Genomic DNA, 22,805 nt, shown 5'->3' with positions numbered 1-22,805 from the left:
TCTGAGGGGTGCAGGCAAGCCTTGGGGGGGGGGGCGAGGGGGCAGGAATCCGAGTGTAAAGTGAGGAAGCAGGTGGAGAAATGGCTGAGGGAGGCAAGGCCGAGGGGCCACTGGCTTCTTCCAGCCTGGGGGGCGGTGGGAGGGTAGTTCAAACTGGCCCTGTGGTCCCGGCCCGCTGTGCAGGGGGCTGCCCAGGGGGGGCGAGTCCAGGCTCCCAGCCCACCTCAGCCAGGAGAGCTCACTCTCGTCCGACTTACTCAAGGAGCCTGTTGGGCGGGGACGTGTCGGTAGAAAACGTGAGGAAACCGCGAGACGAGCCCAAGGCGAGGGGCGCCAGGCCTGCACTCGGCCGGGTCCCTCACCAACGTCCACGTTGGGAGAGGCCCCGGAAGCAGAAGGGGGCTGAGGAGGAGAGGGGGCCAAGAGACAGGGCGGCCGGACACAGGCAGGGCCTGGGTTTGAAAATAAACACTGCGAGACAGGGTGCCGCTGGGACAGCGGGGGACCGGGGGCGGGGACCCAGGGTGACCCCGTCGGCACCTTCCGGGTGTGGCCGTGGTCTGTGGGCACGGACACTTCCCGTCCACAGGACACACGCACAGCGGGGTCTGCACCGAGATGTCATGGTGTCGGCACACAACTCTCACATGGTTCGGCACTGAGACAGACAGACAGAGAGGCAGAGACAGACGGAGAGGTGGAGACGAGAGGAGACTGGGGGTCTGAGAACTCAGCCTGACCTCGAGGGTGACGGGCGGAGCCCCTCCCATGTCCCACTCAGCCCCACGGCTCTCACCCGGGGGCCCCTGCCGCCACCCCCGGCACCCCCAGCCCACACAGGGATGCTCCCAGGGGCCGGGCCGCCCGCACGAACCTTTCCCCACCACGCTCCCCACTTTCTGTGTAAACCGGGGTGTGCCCGGGGCCTTGGGGCCGGGGCCAGAGGCTGGCAGCCGTTCCTTTGGGATCGTCGGTGACAGCTGTGCTCGGTCGCACTGCTGAGGGTGCCTGCCGGCCACGGTTCCAGGTCAGCTCCCTCGAGCCTGTACCTGGGCAGGCTCCGGTACAGCCACCGAGTCTCGGGCGGTCTCCAGCACCCACGCGGGAGCCTCTGCCTGGGGCGGGCAGAGCCCGAGCAGTGGCCCACCCAGCCCTGACACCCCGCCCCACTGACACAGCACACCGCCTCCCGGTCCTGCCCCGGCATGTGGGCGGCGGGGTGCCGCCGTAGGGCCCGAGGACTCACTGCCCGAGGAACGCTGGTCATGACTCGCCTCTGCAAACTTGGCCTCTTCCAAGCCCTGCTCCCAGGGCCCATCTGGTGTCTACGCAGCGCCCCACCTCCCTGCTCCACGGCCGGCCCTGCTGCCCCAGAGATTAATTTTCTCTGTGGTCTTATGTAAATCCTGGCTCCCTCTGGGTCAGGTTTCCCCACAGGGAAAATAAAAGATGGCACCCGAGTGAAACCTGAGTTGTAGATCTTATTCTGAGAGTTTACAGAAACATCCCTGAAAGAACAAGTAGCTGTCAAGCTACCGTCTCTTTAAGAGGTCTCGGGAAGAGACAAACAAAATGCTCTCTAACACTGTCGGAGCCGGAGTCACTGACCGGCCATGTGAGAACGTGACGTGTGGATACTGTGGGGGGGCCAAGGGCCCACCCACCACGCGTGCTGCCTGCCGCCCTTTCCTGCTTCTGTGAGTGTGAAATAGGACCAAGCCTAAGAGCCGGGGGGGGGGGGCCTTCCGGGGGAAGGGACAGCCTGCGAGAATGTCCGAGGCAGGAAAGCACGTGGTGTGTTGGAGGGAAAGGCCATCGGCCGGCAGGAGCCTGCGAAGAAGCCACTCACAGGCCTGGGGACACACGGCTTCACATGCTTCGTGCGAGGGCTTAATCGGGGTCCTGAGAGGCTCTCGCCCGCATCTGTGAAAGAGGTTCTGGCTGCAGTGGGGGCAACTGCCGGCCCTGAGGTGGGCACAGCGGGGTCTGGAGCGGGGCCCACGCGAGGAAAGAGAGGCAGGCCCCGTGTCCCCGCACAGGACTGCGACCTGCCACATTAGTCACCAACCTCCCTGTGGAATGAGCCTGGTCTTCCAAACATCCAGTCAATACTGGAGAACCTATGATCATGTGTTAGGCACAGCGCCAGGAGCTTGGGACCCACCAGCAAACTAAACCGAGGTCCCTGCCCCAGTTGGTGTGGCTCAGTGGACTGGGTGCCACCCGTGCACAGAAAGGTCGCAGGTTCCATTCCCAATCAGGGCACATGCCTGGGTAGTGGGTCAGGTCCCTGTTGGAGGCATGTAGGAGGCAACCGATCGATGTTTCTCTCCCTCTCTCTCCCTCCCTTCCCCTCTCTCTAACAATAAACAAAATCTTAAAAACACAAACAAACCGAGGTCCCTGACGGGGAGAAATGGACAATAAACACGAGGCGCAGGTCAAGCAAATGCTCCGCCTGCTGTGACAAGGCCACAGAAGAAACAGCAGGTGGGGTCAGGGCACAGGGGCACCAGGAGGACGTTGGGTGGGCTCTGGAGACCAAGTGAGGCTTGAGGAAAGGCCTAAAGGAGGCAGGAGAGGGAACAGATCGGGGGAGGGGGTGGGCAGAGGGGCGGCAGCTCGGGTGGAGTGCGTGCCAGTATGTTTGAAAAATGACCGGCGAGTGAACGGCGGGGTCGGGGCGGAGGGCGTGGGCCCACCGCGGGGCTGTGCACTGAGGGGGACGGAGATCCGGCTGCAGTGTGGCACAGGGTCCCTTCGGCCGCTGGGCCGAGAAAACCTAACCAGGGGCGCAGGGGGGGCAGGGAACCTGCAGGAGCCCAGCCGAGAGCTGGTGACACTTTGGCCCGCAGTGGTGGCCACTGCAGTGTGGCGAGACGTGGCTGGACTGTGGGTGTGTTTTGAGCCTCCAAGCCTCCTGCTGGTTCAGTGTGGGGAGCAGAGCGGGGAGCCTAGACTGAGCCCGAGACGTTCGGCCCGGGCAGCTGGAGGAGGCGGGAGCCACGACAGTGGCGGGATGGCGGCCAGAGGGACAGGGCCGCAGGGATGGAGAGGAGTCAGCCTTTGACCCCCAAGCTGAGATACAGAGCTGGCTGTTGAAATTTGGGGGAAAGGTGCGAATCCAGGACGCCAATGTGGGAGTGGCCGGGACAAAGCCGGCATTCACAGCAGGACACCCAGCGAGCCGCCCAGGGAGCGTGTGAGTGTGCAGAGCCCAGGGACATGCCGTGTGGGGAGGTCGGGGACACAGACCAGCGACCGGGAGCAGCCAGTCAGCCCACGTCTCGAGTGTCTCACGAGTCCTAGAAGCTTCAGAAAAGGTGGAAGGAACCTCACCCAGAATGCCAGGAAGCAAACAGGGGCCCAGCCCCTCCTGTTCCTTCCCCTCACCCCCCCAGCAGGGGCCTTTGGTGAACAGGAAGACACCGCAGAGAAAAGGAGACAAGGTGAAGACAGCGGGACTCAGGCCGCAGGGCCAGGGAGGCTCCGTGAGCGCCGCACACAGACCTCGTCGCGCGGTCCATCCCAGCTCCTGGGCCCTTCGAGGCTCCAAAACCCAAAATGAGCGTCTCTGTGCCGTTTCGTTTCTCTCTACATTTCTGCTCCTGACGGCCTCTCCCAGGCCCAGCGGAGACCAAGGCTGCCCTAGAACGAGCAGGAGGGAGATAAGCTTCACGAAAGCTCTTGTCCTTCTGTCTCAGGTTTGTTCTGTTTGCTTGCCTGGCTGCACAGCTGAAGTCTCTACGATAAACGTGTTTAGGGGGCTGTAGCTGTGCAACCCTCACGGCGTGGAGGGCTGGGGGCTGAGAGCTCCCTGCCTGAATCCTCTGGTTCCGAGATTCGAACAAGAAAAGTCTGTCAGCGTCAGCCTTGTGGCAGAAGCCAGCCCTGAAGGTCTGGGAACCTCTGGGGCCCCTCTTCTACGGACTGAGGGCGCGGGAACACCCTTCTGGGCACGAACACCCACCAACAGGACCCTCAGACATGGACATGCTGAGGGCAGCCCCCTCGTGGAACTGGTCCCCAGCGGCAGCTCACGCCCACCTGGCCTGCAGGAAGCCAAGGCCAAGTGCAACGGATCCAGATGGCCGGGCTCAGCCAAGCTCCCAGTGGACACCGCGAGTGCCGGGCAGGGGCAGTCTGCCGGGACTTCTCCTAGACTGAGCAGCGCCAGCCCCGGGGAGGCCGGAGCACAGTGGGGCACACCCACGGACACGTGTCAACACACACGTGCACATGTGCCCACACATGTGATCAAGCATACCAATGTGGGCCTGTGTTAATGTGTGTGCACATGAGCGCCCACAGATTCAAACATGGTCACACACACGATGCATGGATACACATGCATCCACGCTTACAAACACACAGGCTTGTGTGTTATTGCTGCACATGTGTGTGCCATGCATGCAGCGATCATGCATGGATGCATGGAGACTGCCGTGTGTGCATACACATCAATGCTCGTGTGTGCACGGTTTGCACATGGGCACACACATCGCCACACCTATGCACACACACACTCATGAAGCCAGAAAAAAGCGAATCCACCAGGAGCAAAGCCGAAAACAAGAATGAACGGGACTCGGGGACACTGAAGCAGGCGCCGCTGCTTCTCTGTGGCCCTGGGGCACGTCCACACGGCCTTCCCCTGCCCTGGAGGAGCAGGGAGGAAAGAGGAAGACAAGCCCAGCGTAACCAGGCACAACGATGAGCGCACAGGACTGGGCGTTCCCGGGCAGGGAGCCCCCCGCCCACGGGCATGGATGGGCTCCAGGCTCTTCCCCAGGCGGTCAGATGTGGGGCCTGAAGGAAGCACCTCCAGGGTGCAGGGGCGCTTTCTGGGGCCCAGATGCACAGAGCTGGGGTGGCCAGGCCCGCAGGCCAGGGGCGGGCCACCCTCCACAGCTTCCCCTGGCGTCTGTGAATCTGTAGCACACCCCAGGAGGGAGATGTGGGGAGGCCCCCAGTACCCGCAGTTTTGGAGGAGACTCTCAGGAAAAAGGCCTAGAGTGAACCCCACTGGCGATACCCCATGTAGGGGGAGGAAGAGGGGAGGTGGACCCAGGCAGAGAACACGGGGTGGAGGGGGGCGCCCTGCCTCCAAATGTCAAGCCGAGCTGCTCAGAAACACAGAGGAGAGAGGGCAGGGTCGACCCAGACTCCTGGGATCGAAGCCCAGGCTCGGCCACTTCAGCTGTGTGGCCTGGGACAAGCGACTGTTGCTTCCCTGTCCCCCAGTAAAACGCAGGCAACAGCGGAGTAGCACCCGTATGCTGGAGAGACATGAGAGGGCACAGGTAGAACACCCGACACTTGACCTGATCAGCACCCATCAGTGTTATCTGCCATCAGCCCTCGCCCTGTAACTGATGGGCAGGGAGCTGCCAAAGGGCACAAAGCAACCAGGCGGGCGTGGCTGGGGCGGAGGCGGCAGAGTGGAGGCTGAGTGGGGAGAAGGTAAGAAAACAGCCCGGGCTCAAAGGGCTGACTGTCTGCCCGCTCCGCCGTGCTCCCGGGAGCCCCCGCCTGGCCCTCAGGGACCCCACAATGATGGCGACAGCACAGCCCCTGTGCCAGCAGGCTCCCGGCTCACGGGGGAGAAAGAGAACCCATAAATCAACACATAACATGCTAGGGCTGACTTTTAGGGAAATAAGGGGCAAACTACACAGACATTTGGGAGATGAGCCTCCCAGCCAGAGGGGCAAACAAGCCAGAGACTCTGAGATGGAGCAGGCTTAGCGGGCTCAAGGACCATCCTGGAGACAAGCATGGAGAGTAAGCAGGCAGGCTGACAGGGTGCCAGATTGTGGGTGCCTTTGGGCCACTGAAAGGACTTTTGTATTCACTCAGAGGGAGATGGGGAGCCTGTGAGCGGGAGTGGGGGGGTGTTAGGTGTGTGTGGAGACCTCGGGATAAGACCGCTGCCCCTCAAAGGCAGCAGCCGGGGAGGCGGGAGAGCTGGAGCCGGGGAGGAGGGGCAGAGTCTGCGTTCGTCCTGAAGGTGAGGTCAACAGGATTTGCTGCTGATGGACCAGACCCAAGGGGCTCAGAGCAAGGTGTTCAGTGCGGTTGACCCCAGGCCTTCGCCCCTGCACTTGGAGGAAGAAATGGAGGGGTCGCTCTGAGACGGGGAACACAGGTGGGGCAAACCCTCTACAGCCGGAAAAAGCAGTGGACAAAGTGCCCAAGGCCGGTTCCCAACCAGAGCGGCAGGTTAAAGACAGCAGAGGGGACTCACCTTCCCTCCAGACAGAGGACAAGGCCCTGAGGCTCCTCACTGCGAACAGGGGCCAGGAGGACAGCCCCCTCCCCTGGGGCCCAGAGTCACACATTGACCCAAACATGTACACCCAGGGGCCCCAGACTGGGCTTTCATCATCCATTCAAATCTGGGGTGTTGGGGGTGGTACACTCAGTTCTAGGATGTGGACACAAAGGGGCCGGGACCTCTCCTCCCTGGTCTGCCTCCGGGATATTTTCTCTCCCTCACACAGGTGCTCGCACACAGGTGCACATGCCAGCAAGGCGACCTGAGGCAAATGGCTATCTTTAGCTGTTTCCCAAATGTCAACGGTGACAAGACATTTGCCCTAGAATCCTCCCAGGACTAAAGGAGACGGTATTCACGGAGAGTCCCTGAACACTGCCTGGCACGCTGAGATGCGGGGTTACGTTCCTTGAGTCGACAGTATGAATAGCTCTCACCCAGTCCGGGGCACTGGGGGGCAATAAAAACGAGTCTCACTTCTTCCAGAAGCTTCTCCTGGAGACCTCAGGACACGAGGTCTTGTTGTTTGGGGCTAATCCATTTGGCCGTTTGGCGGGGGGGAAGCTATAGAATCACTACTAATTTTTAATTAAACGCATCACACACAAAAGCACTGTCTTTTTTCAAAAGGATAAAGTAGGAGTGTTACAGATGCCGCGTAAGTCCCTGTGGGCCCCGAACTCTTCCCTTCCTCTCTTGAGAATTGCTGCTTTCGCCAGTCTGGTGTGCACCCTTCCGCAGCTTTTTCTGAGCTGTAACACGCACTAATATTAACCCACTGAAAATACAAAATGCTGTTTTGTGGAGTTATTTACAAAAAGTAAACATAAATAGCACCGAGCTTTTCTCAGCGCTGTTTTTGAGACCTACTCGTGCTAAAACCTGTGTACCTGGTTTCCCACTTTCTGCCTTTCTGCTGAGAAATCACGCGACAAAGGGCGCCCACTTCATTCCCTCTGGTCCAGATTTGGTGACTAGGGTCTCTGTCCAACATGGCCACAGCTCTGTCAACCCTGGCAAGTCACTGGCCTTTGCTCTGCCTCAGTGTCCTCACCTGCAGGGCCGGCGAACACCGCCACCCCCACATATTTCACAAGGCTGCGGTCGGACTCAGACGAGAAACCAGGCATGTCCTGGACATTTCAACACGTGCGTGGTTAACTCTGCACTTAATTGTCTGGCCCAGAGGCAAACTAGATCTGACCCAGTCTGACAAGCGAGCAGCCGAGGTCCCCCAGTGGGACGCGGCCCAGCTAGGTGTGCAGCCCCGGGTTCTGGAGACTTTGCCCAGGCAGCAAAGTGGGACGGCCTGACTCAGCCCGGCAGCAACCTCCGAAACACACGTCAAACCCACCAGAGGGACCAGAAAGATGGCGGTGACGAGGAAAATGATCAGCTAGTAGAGAAACAGGAAAATAGCCGAGTGTTTGGCCTTTCAAATGAAGACAAAGAGGCAGAGAAAAGAAACCGGGATGGATGCGCATGTTCAGACAGAGGAAAAAACGCTTCCGGCTCTACCAGTGAATTAACACTCCAACTGCAGGACATCTGTACAAAGTATAGTTTAACTCATGTAACAAGCATGTATCTTAATGTGTGTAAATAAGTGCTCGTGACGTAGCTGTGGCAAAGCTCTAGAAAGAGACACGCCACCGGCGCTGGCGCTGTCTGAGGAACAAAATGAGGAAAACTTTCTTTTTTTTTTCCCTCCATCTGGATTTTCTTTCAAAGTAGCCAAAAAACATAAAAACATAGAAATCCTAGCACAGGCCTCCCATTCAAGCTGCAGAGAGACACGTGGAGCCAAAGAAAACACCAGTGGGCAGCCCCTCCCTCTGCTGGCGTCCCACCCGCGCGGTCCCCCGAACACTGGCGTCCTTCCCCCTCCGGAAGGCACTTGGCTGGCACGCAGGGGGGCTGTCCGCGGGCCGGGCCTGCCCTCCTGCCTTCACGCCACTCGGCCCCAAACCAATCGTCTTCGAGACGGTCACACAGGATGCTGGGTGGCTCTCACTCAGCTGTAAGCCCAGGACTCCTAACTCAGGGACAGCTGAGGACGACGGCACTGTCCTCTCGAGAAGCCCAGAGCGGGGGTGGGAAATTAGGCGGTGTGTGCGTACACCCATGTACACATGTGCAGACACACACACACGGGGAGCTGACATCCGGAATCTGCCCCATAGCCATAGAAACAGGGGCCCGGAACAAGGGCCATAAAAACAAACCCTGAAACAAGGCCAGGAGTGACCGAGCTGACAAGAGCCTTCAGGGGCTGCCAGAGGCTCCCCGGCCACGCCGCTGCCGCCACCTGTATGCCCACGGGGCCGAAACCAAGGGCCCGGTGGGGACTCAGGGGTGGCTTTTGCCACGGTGAAGCGCTGACGGCTGCTTTGGAAAGTGTGACAGACAGACAGACAGTCAGAGGTCTCCTTAGCCTCCATGGCAGAGAGAGAAGCAATTCTGAGTTCTGAGGTCTCACCACACTAGTTTTCCTGCCATTCCCAGGAGGACAAAAAGAAAATAACAAACAAAAAAACCGTCCCGAGGAGGAAGTCGGTGCTCATCAGAGAGCTCTTCATGTAGTCAGAGTACAGGGCAAGATTCAAAAGCCAAATTAGTAAATAAGTCAAGACACTGTTGCCAAGACAATTCGCACGGACAACTCTGCCCCCCAGAGACCTTGAGAAATGCCAGCTCTCGTCCCATCTTTAAAGTCGGCTGTGTCCCAAGAAGGGTCAGACCAGTCTAAGCAGATGGAGACTTCATTCACTCACTCATTCATTCTGTTCCCAAGGTTCCTGTGCTGTGCACGGAGCACAGACAGTCTCCACTCTTCAGAAACTCACCTAAAGAAGCAGGCTAAGGTGGGGGGGTGGGGGGGGATTAGCCAGCAAGTGACAGCACCCACCTCTGTCATGGCTCCGTGTCTGGCTGGGTCCTGGGCAAAGGTGGGCCTCGGTGCCCCCTCTCCCGAAATGCAGGTGCTAGCCCTGCCTTCAGAGACCTTTGGCGCAAGTGCGGGCTGCGATTGCCCCCACTTCTTCTCGATCACCCCTCCTGCAGTAACTCCAGATGCATTCAAACAGGTTGCCCAGACCCCCGGGGTAGAATCGAACAGTCTGAAGGCCGTGGCCACCCTAACTTATCCCTCTGGCTAAAAGGATGGTATTGTGTAAGTGAGGTTAAGGTCAGAGGAGAGCCTGCAGGCTGGGGGCTCTCCAAGGACCCTACTTACTGAACCTTGGACTTGTGCCGGCCTCTGCAGGAATCTGGGGAGAAAAGCGGCTTACCCTTTCCGGCCGGAGTCAGGGAGGCGGTGCGGGGCAATCAGAGAGGCCCGGCCAAGCACCTACTGGGCTTGGGCACCCATGGGAGTTCTGGGGAGCACATGCATGTCGGGTTCTGCCCTCGTGGGCTCACAGGAAACAGGTAAGTGCGGCCCTAGTTCTAGCAGACCCCGCCACAAGCGGGTGAGCGTACTCCCGGAGTCCCGGGGCAGGGCCGGCCGAGAGGTGGCCGCCCTCCAGGACAGGCTGGGAGTCAGGACCCTGCGGGCGAGGTCAGGGTCCCGGGTAGTGTCATTCAGGCGTCCGCAACGCGAACCTCCGCGAAGCCCCTAGGTCGCCGCCCTGGGCTCGCAACCTCACCCAGGTCCGGAAGGGACTAGGGAGGTGGGCAGCGGCCCCTCCCGCACGCCCCACGGCGCCCAGGCCCTCCATCCCCCGGCAGGGACCCCGCACCCACCTTGTGGACCTGCTGCTTGATGATTGAAGGCACCGCCACAATCATGACGGCGCCCAGCACGGCGCACAGCAGCCCCGCGCAGCCCAGCGCCACGACCACCCAGCGCGCTCTGATACACTTGCCCATGTCTGTGAACCGGGTGCCCACGCGGCGCGCTCGGGGGCTCCGCGCCTGAACAGGACGGGCTGGAGACAGAGGCGATAGAGGCCGCGGCGACTCCGGGAACGCGGGCCGCAGCAGCGCGGAGGGCCTCGGACGGCGGCACAGGGCACACGGAGGAACAGCCCGGCAGGTGGCCAGAGGTTTTATGCGCCATCGAGGGGCCGCTGGACCGCCCCTGAACACCGGGCACCAGGATTCGGGCAGGAGGGGCGGGGGCGGGACCTAACTGCCAGGGCGGAGTCAGGGGCGGGGCTCGGATCGTCCGAGGGGTGGTACCCTCAGGCCCTCTCTTCCGTTTGCGCGGGTGGTGGGGGGAGCGGTGGAGGCCGGGGTCCGCGTGCCGGGGTATCAGCTGGACCGGGTGCCACGCTCCCTCCGATCCCTTCTGCCACTTGCTGCCCGCTCCCCCCTTCCCTCCCACTCTCCGCCAGCGTCTCCTGTCACCCCTCGCCGCCTCCTTCCCGCTCCTGCGCGCTTGTCCCTCTTCCCTTCCCACTTCCCCTGCCGTGACCGGCATGTTCACTCTTAGTCAGAGTTTAAGAGTAAAACTTAAACTTCAGGGCCTCTGTCGCCTCCTCTCTCCACCACCACCACACACACAGTCCACCGCAGCCTGTGCGCCCTGGGCTTGTTATCCTGTTACCCCAGATATCTGCCTGGCTGCTTCCTCCAGGATGGCTGGGCCACCTTATCAGCAAGGCCTCCCTGCCGCCCTGCGTAAAGTCAAAAAGCGCCGGCTGCCCCAGCCCACCCCTCGGCCTTATCGCCCGTTCCACACAGGCCCCCGGCTAGAATGCTGCGGGCGGCAGCTGGCACCCCACGCCCTGTCCTCGCAGCTAGAGCGCGGCCTGGCAGGGGAACTGACCCACGGTGAACAGAGCCAACCCACCAGGAGCGTCCTGGGTATGGGGCCCTGAGAGAAGCGCCTCGCACACGGCGCTCCACATCGCGGATAAGGGAATGGGCAGAGAGAGCCGATGTCAACAAGTCTAGTTCTCCGTTCTCACCAGGAGGCCCGAGTGAGCGCCGGAGCGATCGCAGAGAGTAGGCGCTCCCTGGACTGAAAGCAGGTGGGCGCGCGCTCCCCCGCCGCCCACTTCTGACTTCCGCCCCGCCCGCCGCTGCCTCCTCGCGCCCGCAGCCCCCACCCGCACGGAGTTCTGGACCCCAGATGTAGACCCACCCTCTCATTCTCTGGGTGTGGCTACTAAGGGGGCTCCCGGTGGGGGCTGGGCTGGCAGTGTCCCCAATCCCCGGGAAGGCAGGGCTCGGAGCAAGGCCTTCTGCAACTCTTGCTCAAGCCTGGAAGGAAGCAGCTCTCCCCGGGGCCTACCCTGAACCAACATGCCCTGGCCTGAAACTGTTGAGGGAGCCGCACCTGCGGCGAGGCCGCCAGTCCCTCGCCCGGGGCTGTCTCCCCCTGGGGCACCAGCCGTGTCTAAGGCGCCAGGAGCAGGTCCCAACTCTGACCCGGATCAGGGCGGCAAGGCCAGCGTGGTGCCAGCTGCGGACACAGGCCGAGAAGTCCATACCCCAGCGGCTCCCCCCCCAGGGCACCGTAAGGACTTCCCTGCAGGGGCTGCCATCAGAGGGGACGGGAACTGAGAGCACGAGGACAGCGCAAAAGGTCCCGTTCCATACAGTCGCGAAGTCGTCAATTAGCTAATTAAATCGGTAATTAACCACGGAACTCACTGATGAACGAATATCTTTCAGTGAATTCCTTCAGGCTCTCAAGAGTCATCAGTTACAGGGACTGTTTATTTATTTATTTACTTTGTTTACTTTTGTAGTTTTGGGGAGTTAAGTAAATCTGGGCGCTGCCCTGCCCTGACACCCCCCCACTTCCTGGAAACCCGGTCCCCGTCAGCAAGGGCCCGCTCGCCTTGACCGTCTCACTCATCCAACTTTTATTTATTGCTGAGTCCTCAAGGTCCTCATGTGCGTGCGTGGTGCTTATCCAAGGCGGCCGCAAGGCCACGGCCGGAGCGCCGTCATATCACGCCACACTGTCACCCGACAAGAGAGAGGCAGAGAGGAAAGGATGCAGGACACACGTGACCATCCGTGACCTCCGAGGGAGGGGCACTCCCATGGGGGGGCGGGGCAACCTCAGAAGGGGAAGACCTCGTCCTGATTCTCAGAGAGTGGCCTTGGGGGGCCGGGGGTGGGGGTGGGAGTGGGGGTGGGAGCGGATGCAGAAGAGAAAGAGGGACCCAGGATAGTAAGGGGCTCTGGGCGCTGATGTCAGAGGGCGGCCCTCTTCCTCAGCTCAGAGCCCTTGTGCTTAGAGTGAGTGCTGGCGACGGCGTGGGGGAGCTGGGACCCTCCCACGCTGCTGGTGGGGTCCGCCTGCTAAACACCCCCTCAAAAGGCAAGGCCCGGAGTTCCCAGAGGACCATCCACTCCTGGGTCTGTGCAAGAGAAACGGGAACTTTGTCCACGCAAAAGGGGGCCCACGTGTGTTCACGGCAGCACTTTCCACCGTGGCCTGGAGGTGGCAACAGCCCAAACGTCCACCCACGGGTGGACAGACGAGTGGAACAGGGAGCCTCCCACGGGGGAATGCTAGCTGCTCGGCCGTGAGAGGGACGGGCGCCGGCCCGCCCTGCGACATGCAACATGGGCCGGCTGTGAGAACATGCTGCGGGGACGCTGGACACCACGGGCCATTTGTGTGTCACGGCCACGGAGACGGGAAGGGCACCAGTGGTTGCCAGGGCTGGGGCAGGGGGTGGGGGCGGGATCAGGAGCGGCCACTGGGGGGTGCGAGGCCTCTTTGGGAGGGGTGATAAAAGTGTTCTAAAATCGATGGTGGGGGTGGAGCACAGCCCTGTCTGTGCACTAAAGATGCACTGGATTGTACACTTTACACGAGTGAATTCTATGCTATGTGAATTCTATGTCAATAAGGATACTATTTACAAAAAATAAATAAATCAACCACAAACCAACCCGATGCTTTCCTATGGCTCCTCCCTTTGAATAAAAAAACCAAAGTTCTCACCGCAGCCCACAAAGCCCACCCTCACCTCCGGGACCTCCGGGTCCCCTCTGTCCCGCCCCCCTGCTCTGCCTCCCAGGGGCTCCCCCGACCTGCCGCGGGGCTCCTGCCTCAGGGCCTCTGCCCTCCTGGTCCCTCCACCCACTGGCGAGGCCCAGCCCCCACGCACCCGCTCCCTTGAAGCCCTCACTCCAGTGTGTCTTCTCCGCAAGAACTTCCTTCCCGTACCCCCTCCTACTGGCGACCACACCCACAACACTGTTTCCCTGTCCCACTTTATTTTTCTCCGTGGCTCCCATCACCACCCCACACGCTACGTGAGGCACGTCCGCAGTTATTCGATGGACTCCCTTCCCCTCCAGAGCGAAAACATTTCACAAGACCAGAAATCTGTGTCTGTTGCTGTGCTCCCAGCTCCCAGAACAGTGCCTGGCACACCTGAGCCATAGTTACGGTTGAGCAACAGCTACCGGAGCCCAGTGGTGAAGGACCTGCATCAGTAGCCGGGCCCCAGGGCCGGGCAGCCCTGGGTAAGCTGCTTAATCACCCTGCACCCGGGCATCCGTACCTATCAAAGGGACAAACTCAGCCTCTGCCTCCCGGGGGCGTCTCGAGGATTAAATGGGATAATCCTGGTCACACACTTTGCCAGATGCTAACTTCAGACGAGCTACATGACTCACCCCATCCCAGAAAGAATTATTATCAGCCCTGCAGGCAACAAGACGTCTTGCATGGAAGTGATTCAAGAGTCTAGCTATTGGCAGAGAGGGACTTGTACCGGAGTCGTCGGGCTCCAGGGCCGGACGTAAATCGCTACCCTCTTTGCTAAGGAAAAGGAACAAGTGGAGACACGGGAGAGGGGAGGCGAGTAGAAGGGGCAGAGGGGGTGTGGAGAGGACGGGGGGGGGGGGGAAGGAACCCCACGGAGTAAGAAACAACCACCTCTGACCACATCGGCTGCCCAGGCCCCAGCTCGGCCGAGGGCAGACCAGAGGCCGCATTCGCTTGTTTCCTTTATTCCACCCATGCTGACTGAGCACCTACTATGTGCGGGCACTGAGCTCAGTGCAGGGGCCCCAGCGGTGAGCACAGCGAAGCTCCCTGGCCTGGCAGACCCTCCATTCCAACAGACATGCACGAATGGTCAATCATTATAAACACAATCCCTGGTGACTTCTATCCCACGGCAGAGCTGTGCTGTGCCACCCAGCAGCCGCCTGCCAGGTGGGCCTGCCAGGTGGGCCTGCTGGGTGTCTGTCGCAGGTGGCAGGTGCTGTGTCCTCCACACGCCTGGTTTCAAAGACCTCGTGTGAAAGAAAGGACATGAAACATCTCAACATTTTGTATTGATCACATGTTGTAATAGGATGTGTCGGGTTAAATAAAACGCCCCATTAAAATTAATTCCGCCGGTTTCCTTCTTACTTTTCAAACTCGGCTACTAAAAGTTTTTCTAATTGCATCAGTGGCCCCCGCCGCACTTCTGTCCAACAGCGCCGTTTGGGGTGATGCGTGCTTCAGAGGGGGCGGAATAAGAGAATAGAGAAGATGCCCCTGGTGGGGAGGGGACTCCATTTAAGTGGGGTGGCTGGGGAGGGCCTCCGTGAGGAGAGGGCGTTTGAGGAAAGGCCCAGAGGGAGGACAGGAAGGAGCCGAGCAGAAACCTGGAGAAGAGCACTGCGGGCGGAGGGAGCGAAGGCCCTGGGGCAGGAGTGTGCCCTGAGTGACTTAATGAAGGTACCAGTTCTCACATGAATGCAGACGACTTCTTGCAACTGCTTTTCTTAGGTGGGTGGAAATGCCTCCTACAATGCCGTGACTCCCCACGATGGCTCCAGAGCCGCCAGACCCACGTGGGGACTCAACCTTGCAAATCACGGCTCCTGGAAAATCGCCCCGCCTCGTGCGTCTACAGCCTCCTTCCTTCCCTCAGAGCTGGCAGCTGGGTGTGCCTTTTGTCCCCAGCCCCCAGGCCTTCTGACATCACCTCCCCGACAAGAGCCCAGCGTCCAACACAGCACCACGTTCAGGAGAAAAGTGCAAGTGTGTGGGAGCTCTCGGCGCAGGGCCGGGAGTGAGGAACAGCTCCATTTCTGCAAAATTATCAGATGAGAGAGCCTTTATCTGTCCCCACAGACCACAGCGGCGGGAGGTGTGCGCCAGGCCCCGAGGGCGCCCCTGAGCTCTCCCAGACCGCTGTGCCTCCCCAGGGAGGAGAGGTGACGCCCAATCATGCAGCATTACCTGCTAAGCTCTCACTCTGTGCTGGACTGACTGTGTGTGTCCTCAGGGCTGGGGACAGCTCGGCCAGTGAGACAGACAGTTGCCCTCTTAGTTGGGGAGAGAGATTTAGAAACTAATCGAGCAAACACAAACTGTTAACACAGTTGACACAAGTCTGGTAACACAAACTGTTGAGGACTTTAACTGGCGCTAAGTGCAGAGGAGAGAAACTAATGAAGGGACCCCTGAGGGAAATGAGAGGCGGCGGGGTGAGGCCTGGAGGATCAGGGCCGGGGGCGAGCACTCCCGGCAGGATAACCGGTCCGTGCAGAGGCCGGGGCCCGGGTGGGAAGGAGACGGGCTGTGTGTTCCAGAAGCAGATAAGCAGAGACAGTGCCCGGAGGGGCCGGCAGCCCCTTCTGGAGCGTGACCACTCTACTTTGAACCCTTGGCCCCCACAACGTTGTCAACGGCACCCTTTCTGCTCTCGGAGTCAGTGCTATTAAGTCCCAGTGTCCCCTCTCCCTCGGGCCACAGCAGAGACCTGTGACGTCAGTTGCTTGGCCTTCCAGCTGAAGAGGGACCTGGCCTGACCTGAGGTTTAAAGTAGCTTCCAAAGGCTGCTGCTTCTGAAGGGCTGACCAGGCCGCGCGCCGGACGGACGCAATGCCCCGACATCCTTGCAGGGCACACGGGCAGATACGGGCCAGGGAGGCCTCCGTGTCTGAGACCCGCTTCGAAACGAGCCATGGAAGTGAGAAGGCGATGCAGCAACCAGGGAGAAAACCAGGACGATTGAAACATCTGAAAAATGGGTCCATGAGGGCTTAGGGCACCCCTTTCTCTACTTTTCAAAGACTGTATCGATTAATTGATTGATTTTTAGAGAGAGGAAGGGAGACAGACTGAAACATTGATTTGCTGTTCCTCTTACTCATGCATTCACTGGTTGCTTCTTGTATGTGCCCTGACCAGGGATCAAACCTGCAACCTTGACGTATCGGGACGATACTCTAAACAACTGAGCTACCAAGCCAGGGCTTGTTTTCTCTATTTTTGTGGCTGTTACTACCACGGACCAAATGTCTGTGCCTGCCCCCAAATTCCTAACCCCTCGAGTGAGGGTGTTTGGGCCTTTGGAAGGCGGAGCCCTCACCAGTGAGGTCGGTGCCCTTACAAAGGGACTCCAGGGAGCTGCCTCGCCCATCCAGCCACGTGAGGCCATGGAACCAGGAACCATCCACGAGCCGGGAGTGCACTTCCACCCGACATGGAACCTGCCGGCACCTTGATCTCGGACTTCCAGCCGCCAGCCCCGTGAGAAATAAGCGGGGGCTGTTTACCAGCTGCCTGGCCTTTGACGTTCTGTTACAGCAGCCGGACGCACGAAGGCAATTAATCCCACAATGGTCCGTTTTTTACAGTTTCCTTTCGTTGTTGTTGTTTGGATAAAAATATGTCTCCTGGGCCGTTGTTTTGGGCTTGACGGTAAAAAGCCTGGCTCAGGTATGAGGAGGCGTGGTTGTCTTGGGCGGCCTGGGGTCCCGTGACCTCGGTGGGGGGCGCCAGGGAGAGCCATACTTGGGATGCAGAATCCACAGCCCTACAGATGGCTCAGGGGTGAGGGGCAAGGCGGGCAAGAAGTCCAGGGTGGGCCCTTTCAGGAGGGACTGACTCCTTCAACAAATCCATTAGGCACGTACCCTAATGGTGGGCAGAGGAGCCGTGGTCCCAGCCTGCACGGAGCTCGTGGTCCTGAAGGAGAGGCAGACAAGAAATAATCGCAGAGGGTCTATAACTACACACTGTAGGATTTCTTTCAATGAGCCCTAGAAGAGCTTGAGGGTGGCAGGCGCCACAGCAGGGTGCTCTCGTCTGCCTGTGCCCCCCACCCTTGCGTCCCCCTAAAAAGGTGAGCTCGGCTGGCAGCAGGGCTGTCCTCTGGCCCCCAGTGGGCTCTGGCCAAGAGGAAAGGGGAGCTGGGGGAAGCGAGGCCCAATTCCCAGCTGGCTGCCGAGCCGCTTCCTCGGGCTCCAGCAGGCGGCTAACCTTTGCTCTCGGACTCCTGAGAACCTACTTCCCCTCCCCTGGAACCAGACTGACAGGGTGGCCTGTTTGGCTAAAATGACACTCTGTGGCACACGCCAGGGGGCTACTTGGACCTGCCAGGCGTCCCAGTATCTCAGAACTGCCTGGTGCACCCACGGAAGTGTGAGAGCCCCTCCGTGTGCTGGGCATGTTCTGCAGCCACGGGCAGTGTTCACACTTTCCACGGCAGCCCCCTGGCCCTGCAGGTTCCCCTCCTGGCCCCTCCCCCTGACGTTTGCAGCAGCAGGGGTCTGTGAACAGCTTCGGTACTCTTTCTTCCCCCACACCTTTGTAAACGGATTACCTTTGTGAACCCGTCCTCTACAGAACCCTCTGCAAAGCCCCCTGCTCCGAGCCAGTCACTGTTTTCCACCCAGCCCCTCATGCACAGGGCTGCTCGGTGTGGCCAGAAAGAAGACGCTCAGAGGACTCAGAGGCGAGGAAGCAGGACCTTGATGCAGGGTCCTGGGTGGAGCACAAGCTGGGGTGAGAGCCTTGAGGTAAGAATGCAAATTATGGGGGGACCGTACTTTATCCGCAGCCGTACCTCCCCAGACCCCCAGTGGATGCCTGAAACCGCGGAGAGCACTGCGCTTAGGTAGACTGTGTTTGTCCCACATGTACAGACTCACGGCAAAGTTTACTGGTCGGGGGGGGGAGATGCAGGACAAAAGGCTGGGGTCCATCCTGGGTGGGCTGAGAGGATCACGTGAGATTTCATCCCACTGTTCAAAATGGCCCACAACTTAACACTTCTGAATTATTGATTTCTGGAACTTTCCACTCAATATTTTTGGACCAAGGGTGACCGCTGGTCACTGAAACCACAGGAAGGAAAAACCACAGGTAAGGGGGATGACTGTTGTCAAAAACAGCAAGTCTGGAGCCGGACGATCCAGATTCAAACCTCTGCTCTTCTTCAGACATAATCCCTCACTTCTCCCGACACCCACCCTATTGGTCTCGGGGCTGAGAATACCCCTCGGACAGGGTTGTGGTACGGAGTTAGTGCGTTTACATCTGTGAAGCCCTTAGACTCCCGTGCTCGGCGAGGCAGACAGACAAACTGGGAGACCCCAGCTCGGAGGAGGGAAGACTGGGGAAAGCGGGGCCTGAGGCCTGGACGTGAGCTCAGGAGCACAGCAGCGTGGATCGCCCCCAGGCGCCCCCCAAAGCCCTCATCCTAGGCTGCTTGACCCACCTCTCCCATTTCGTCTCCCCTGGACTGTTACAGCAGGAATAACAGTTTGTACAAAACAGTTACTATTGGTTGAGCGCAGTGCTCCAGCAGCATCTTAGGGGTTTCCAGTGTGTGCGTTAGCGACCCCTCAGGCAGTGCTGGGAGCTGTGCGCTGGCGTCCTGCTCCCACTGCACAGGCGGGAAGACCGAGGCCCTGCAGGAGCAGCCGCTTCCCTGATGCCCTGAGACCAGGCCCTCAGCAGAGGCGAGGCAGGGGAGGGGTGCAGAAGGGGGCCCTGAGGGCAGGCCTTTAAAGGCCAAGCCCTCACGTTGCCGCCCATCACGGAAGCACAAATCAAAGCCACACCAAGCACTGCCTCCCACCCGTCAGGATGGCTTCCGGTAAGAAAACATAAAAAGAAGTGTCGATGAGGACACGGAGCAGACGGAGCCCCACTGCGTTGCTTGGGGGGTGTAAGGTGGTGCAGTTGCTGTGGGAAACAGTAGGGGGCGTTCTCAGAAGGTGGCCTTCGGGTTCCCGTGGGACCCAGCAGCCCCACTTCGGAGTTTTGATCCGAATGCATTGAACGCAGGCGCACAAACAGGCACTCGCACGCCGCGCTCTCAGTGGCACTACTCGCAGCGGCCAAAGCGTCCACAGGGGGAGGAGCCGGTGCACCAACTGTGGCACACACACGCGCGTGCAAACAGTCACACCCATGGACTATTTTAATAAATACCTTCAAAGTAGAAATAAAATGTCTTCTTTTTGTTTTAAAATTATAGAAGGAATCAAGACGATGATTCTTCCTGAAAGCAATTATTTAAAGAGGGGGAGCTTAAAAAAATGACCCTTCAGGGGTAAATGTTGGGTAACCCGCTAACAGAGGTTTCGTGAGAATGAACTTAAAGTTGAACTCGTGTGATGACCAACGCCACTGGTCGCCTCCTGTCCCACCGCCTCTGTCCTTTGCTTTACAGGCCCGTGCTCAATCCACTGAGCTACACAAGCCAGGACACACCGCCTCTGTCCTGACTGGGTTTGTTCATGTCCCTCCAGGTCTTGGTAATATCATGACCCACACTGTGATTGGCTTAGGGCTGGACATGTGACCCAGTTCTGGCCAATGAGACGTGGAGATGGTGCGCTGGGGGACTTCTGCTAAGAAGGGGTCTGAGGAAGAGCTGCTTCCTGCACTTCAGTTGGACGTGGTCCCACCTGGACCAGCTCCCTGGATCGAAGGTGGCCTTTGTGCCCTGCAGGAAAGGCCAGAGCAGTGAGGTAGCAGGGGGCTGGGTCCTTGAGGATGTCCTTGGCCACTGAGCTGAAGCTGCCCCCATTGCAAGTCTTTCCCGGTGTGGAAAGGATGAATGACTTCATTGTTCATCCTCGCAGTTGGTGCCTCTGAGCTCTTTCACCCGAGAGCATCCCAGTGAGTACAGATGTGCAGGCCCCTGGCAGTCGGCCGGCCCTAACTGTCAGCCGCTGTAGCGACTGGCTCACCCGTGAACGTTTGCTGAGTGTCTTCTCTGTGCCTGGAGAAAATTCTGGGCGCTGGAGGTCATGAGAGCCGTCTTTTCTGGGGCCGGGGGTTGGAGGTGTCCAGAAAGAAGCCCACAAAGTAATTTCAGACTGTGCTCAATACCGAGAAAAACAAAAGAGAGCAGTTTGAGAAAAAGCAGCCGACCCCAAACTTGGCGTACCCTTAGAGTCCAGGAGGCTGTGCCCCATCCTCGGAGGTTCTGGGAGGTTCTTGGGGTCTGGGGTCCAGAGGCCCGTGTGGTTTTTTAGCTCCATGATCCTCGAGTGCACTCGGGGCTCAAAGCCTTTCATCTCCAGCTGGGCTCCTTCGTGAGCTCTTCAGAGTGGCAGCGGCCAGCCCCTGTGTGAGGGTCTGCTGGCAGGGGCCGGAGGGGCTCCCACGCTGGCTGCAGGGTCCTCTGGCGTCTCCTCCCTGAGACAGGCCCCAGGCTGTTTCCCATGGCTGCTGAGAGCTGGCACCCCAGAGCCCATCTTGGCTCTCAAGTGTCACATGGTGCAACTGTCAGTGATGCATGGGAACGTGTGGGGAGACGGGCCTCCTCCGCACTTCCCTCTCCCCAGCTCTGCCCCCCAGGGAAGGTAGAAAGGTTGTCAGGTGGGAAGGAGTTTATTTCAGCAACGTGTTTACTGGTCCCAAGATACTTGGCTCAAGTTCCTGAAATAGGATCCCGAGGCACTCATGCAGAGAGAGAGGGACACAAGCCAGTGTCCCTTTGTGATTTACGTAACAGCAGGGCACTTGGCCACTGTGCTGCCCGTTCCCTTACTTGGCGCCTCCCTGCCCTGTCTCATCACTAGGGTTCCTCTCCTCCTGTCTTCCTGGAATCCATTCACGCCTCCCCGTCCCATCTGCAGTGGGCAGAATAGGGTCCCCTACACAGATGCGGTCTCGTCCTAAGCCCCAGCACCTGGGAGTGCCACCCGATTCTGAAACAGGGTCTTTGCATAGGTGACCAGGGGAGGGGCAGCTGTGCTGGAGTGGGCTGGGCCCTAAATTCGGTCAGACTGGTGTCCTTCTGAGAGGAGGGGACACACAGAGACGCCCAGGGGGAAGGAGGCCACGCGAGGTCGCGGGCAGAGGCTGCAGGGATGCAGCCCCGAGCCCGGGCCACCTGGAGCCACCTGGAGCCACCGGCAGCCCCAAGAGGCCTCAGAGGGAGCCTGGCCCTGCGACAGACACATGCTGTGCCACTGCCAGCCTCCAGGACTGTGGGAAACCAAGGTCTGGGTGAAGCCGCCCGGCTTTGCCACGGCAGCCCCAGGAGAGGGAGCCCCATTCCCACTGTCCTTAGACTGGTGGCTCTCCTGGGGCGCACCTGGGAACTGCCTGGCCCCGCCCCCAGGGCACCTGGCTGGGCAGTCCGTATGGGTTTATGATTTTACATTTCTGCCCAGTCCCCATGAGACGCTGGTGCTGCTGGTCTCACACTTTGGGAACTGCTGAAACGCCCTCGTCATGCCTTGGAGGACCGTCCCAACCCCCTCACGGCCTTTCACGGTCACTTCCCGCTCCCGGCCCCATCCCAGGCCCTGGCAACGCCTTCCCGTCTCTGCAGATTTGCCTATTCTGGATATTTCGTACAGAAGGAAGTCCATTAGCTCTGAAGGAGAAGCAGCCCACATGTGTGCCACACAGGGAGGCCGCCCGGAGCCACGGATTAAGGCTTATTCAGCGCTGCACCCCGGGAGCCAGCAGGAAACAGCAGATCCTTGTGGGGAAGTTCCGACACTGCATGGAGTTTGCATTTGGGGACAGCCTGATTTCTGGCTTCTTGTCACGCAGGCAAACAAAGGTCTGTGCCATCGAGTCACTTTGGGTAGGGGTTTTTACCGACTTGCCACCAAGAGCACTCTGACTGATGTCACCCTCACACCAACACCAACACACACACCCTGTGGCCGCAATGCCTCTAGCCAAGAGCCTTCACACATGCTGTTCCCTCTGCCTGGAAGGACTCCCCTGTTGATTCCTTCCCCTTTTGACCAGTTCCTACTCACCATTGGGTCTTTGTTTCAAAGTCTTGTTCTGGGGCTTGTGGGAGGTCCCTCCTCCATCACGCTGGGTGGGCACCATGGGTACTCACAAGTGACCCCTGCATTGGAGAGAAGAGAGGGTTCTGCTGGGGGGAGAAGGGGAAGATGGTGGCCGGGCCACCCCCCCCCCACTCGACTGCACTCTCTGGGCGGAGCCCCCAGGGGTGCTGGGCCCGAAGGATGCCTTTCCCATGCACTCTCCGAAAAGGGCGACATCATCGGTGTCACAATCACCATCACGGTGCTCCCGGGAGGGGAAGTAAGGGGAAGTGCCCTTTCCTGGTCCTCCGAGGGTGGGGTTGGGCTCAAACTCTTTTTTTTTTTTTTGGTAGAGAAACAATTTTATTGCAACCTAGTCACTTTAAAAGAGCCATTTACACGTTGACCTGGTACTAAATAGAGAGCTGCAATTGAACTATACAAACTAAGCCAATAAAGTCACTGCACATGATGGGTTTGGAGTCCAGTTTTTATAGTTGCGTCATAATTTCCTGACGTCTTGTGCTCCTCAAGATTTTCTAGGATATAAAAGTTTCCCTCCACACAA

At 59.3% G+C, this 22,805-nt stretch overlaps 1 protein-coding gene across 3 annotated transcripts in view; it reads right to left on the bottom strand.

Annotated features, from left to right (window-relative positions):
• The window catches only part of SCARB1 (scavenger receptor class B member 1), a 66,651-nt gene extending 44,337 nt beyond the window's left edge, over nt 1-22,314 (bottom strand). For 2 of the 3 annotated variants that reach the window (XM_037160884.2, XM_037160883.2), the window contains exon 1: nt 10,022-10,232. In XM_037160884.2, coding sequence (XP_037016779.2) covers nt 10,022-10,147 — 126 coding nt within the window. In that variant the 5' untranslated portion in view covers nt 10,148-10,232. Of the gene's footprint in view, nt 1-10,021; nt 10,233-22,222 lie in introns of those variants that run through there. The other variant, XM_053669597.1, reaches the window with a different exon arrangement.
• Between the last annotated feature and the right edge of the window lie 491 nt (nt 22,315-22,805).

Source organism: Artibeus jamaicensis, unplaced genomic scaffold, assembly GCF_021234435.1.
Source record: "Artibeus jamaicensis isolate MK-2021 breed Jamaican fruit bat unplaced genomic scaffold, CSHL_Jam_final contig_525, whole genome shotgun sequence".
NCBI lineage: Eukaryota > Metazoa > Chordata > Mammalia > Chiroptera > Phyllostomidae > Artibeus > Artibeus jamaicensis.
This window is presented reverse-complemented; position numbering and strand designations above follow the sequence as displayed.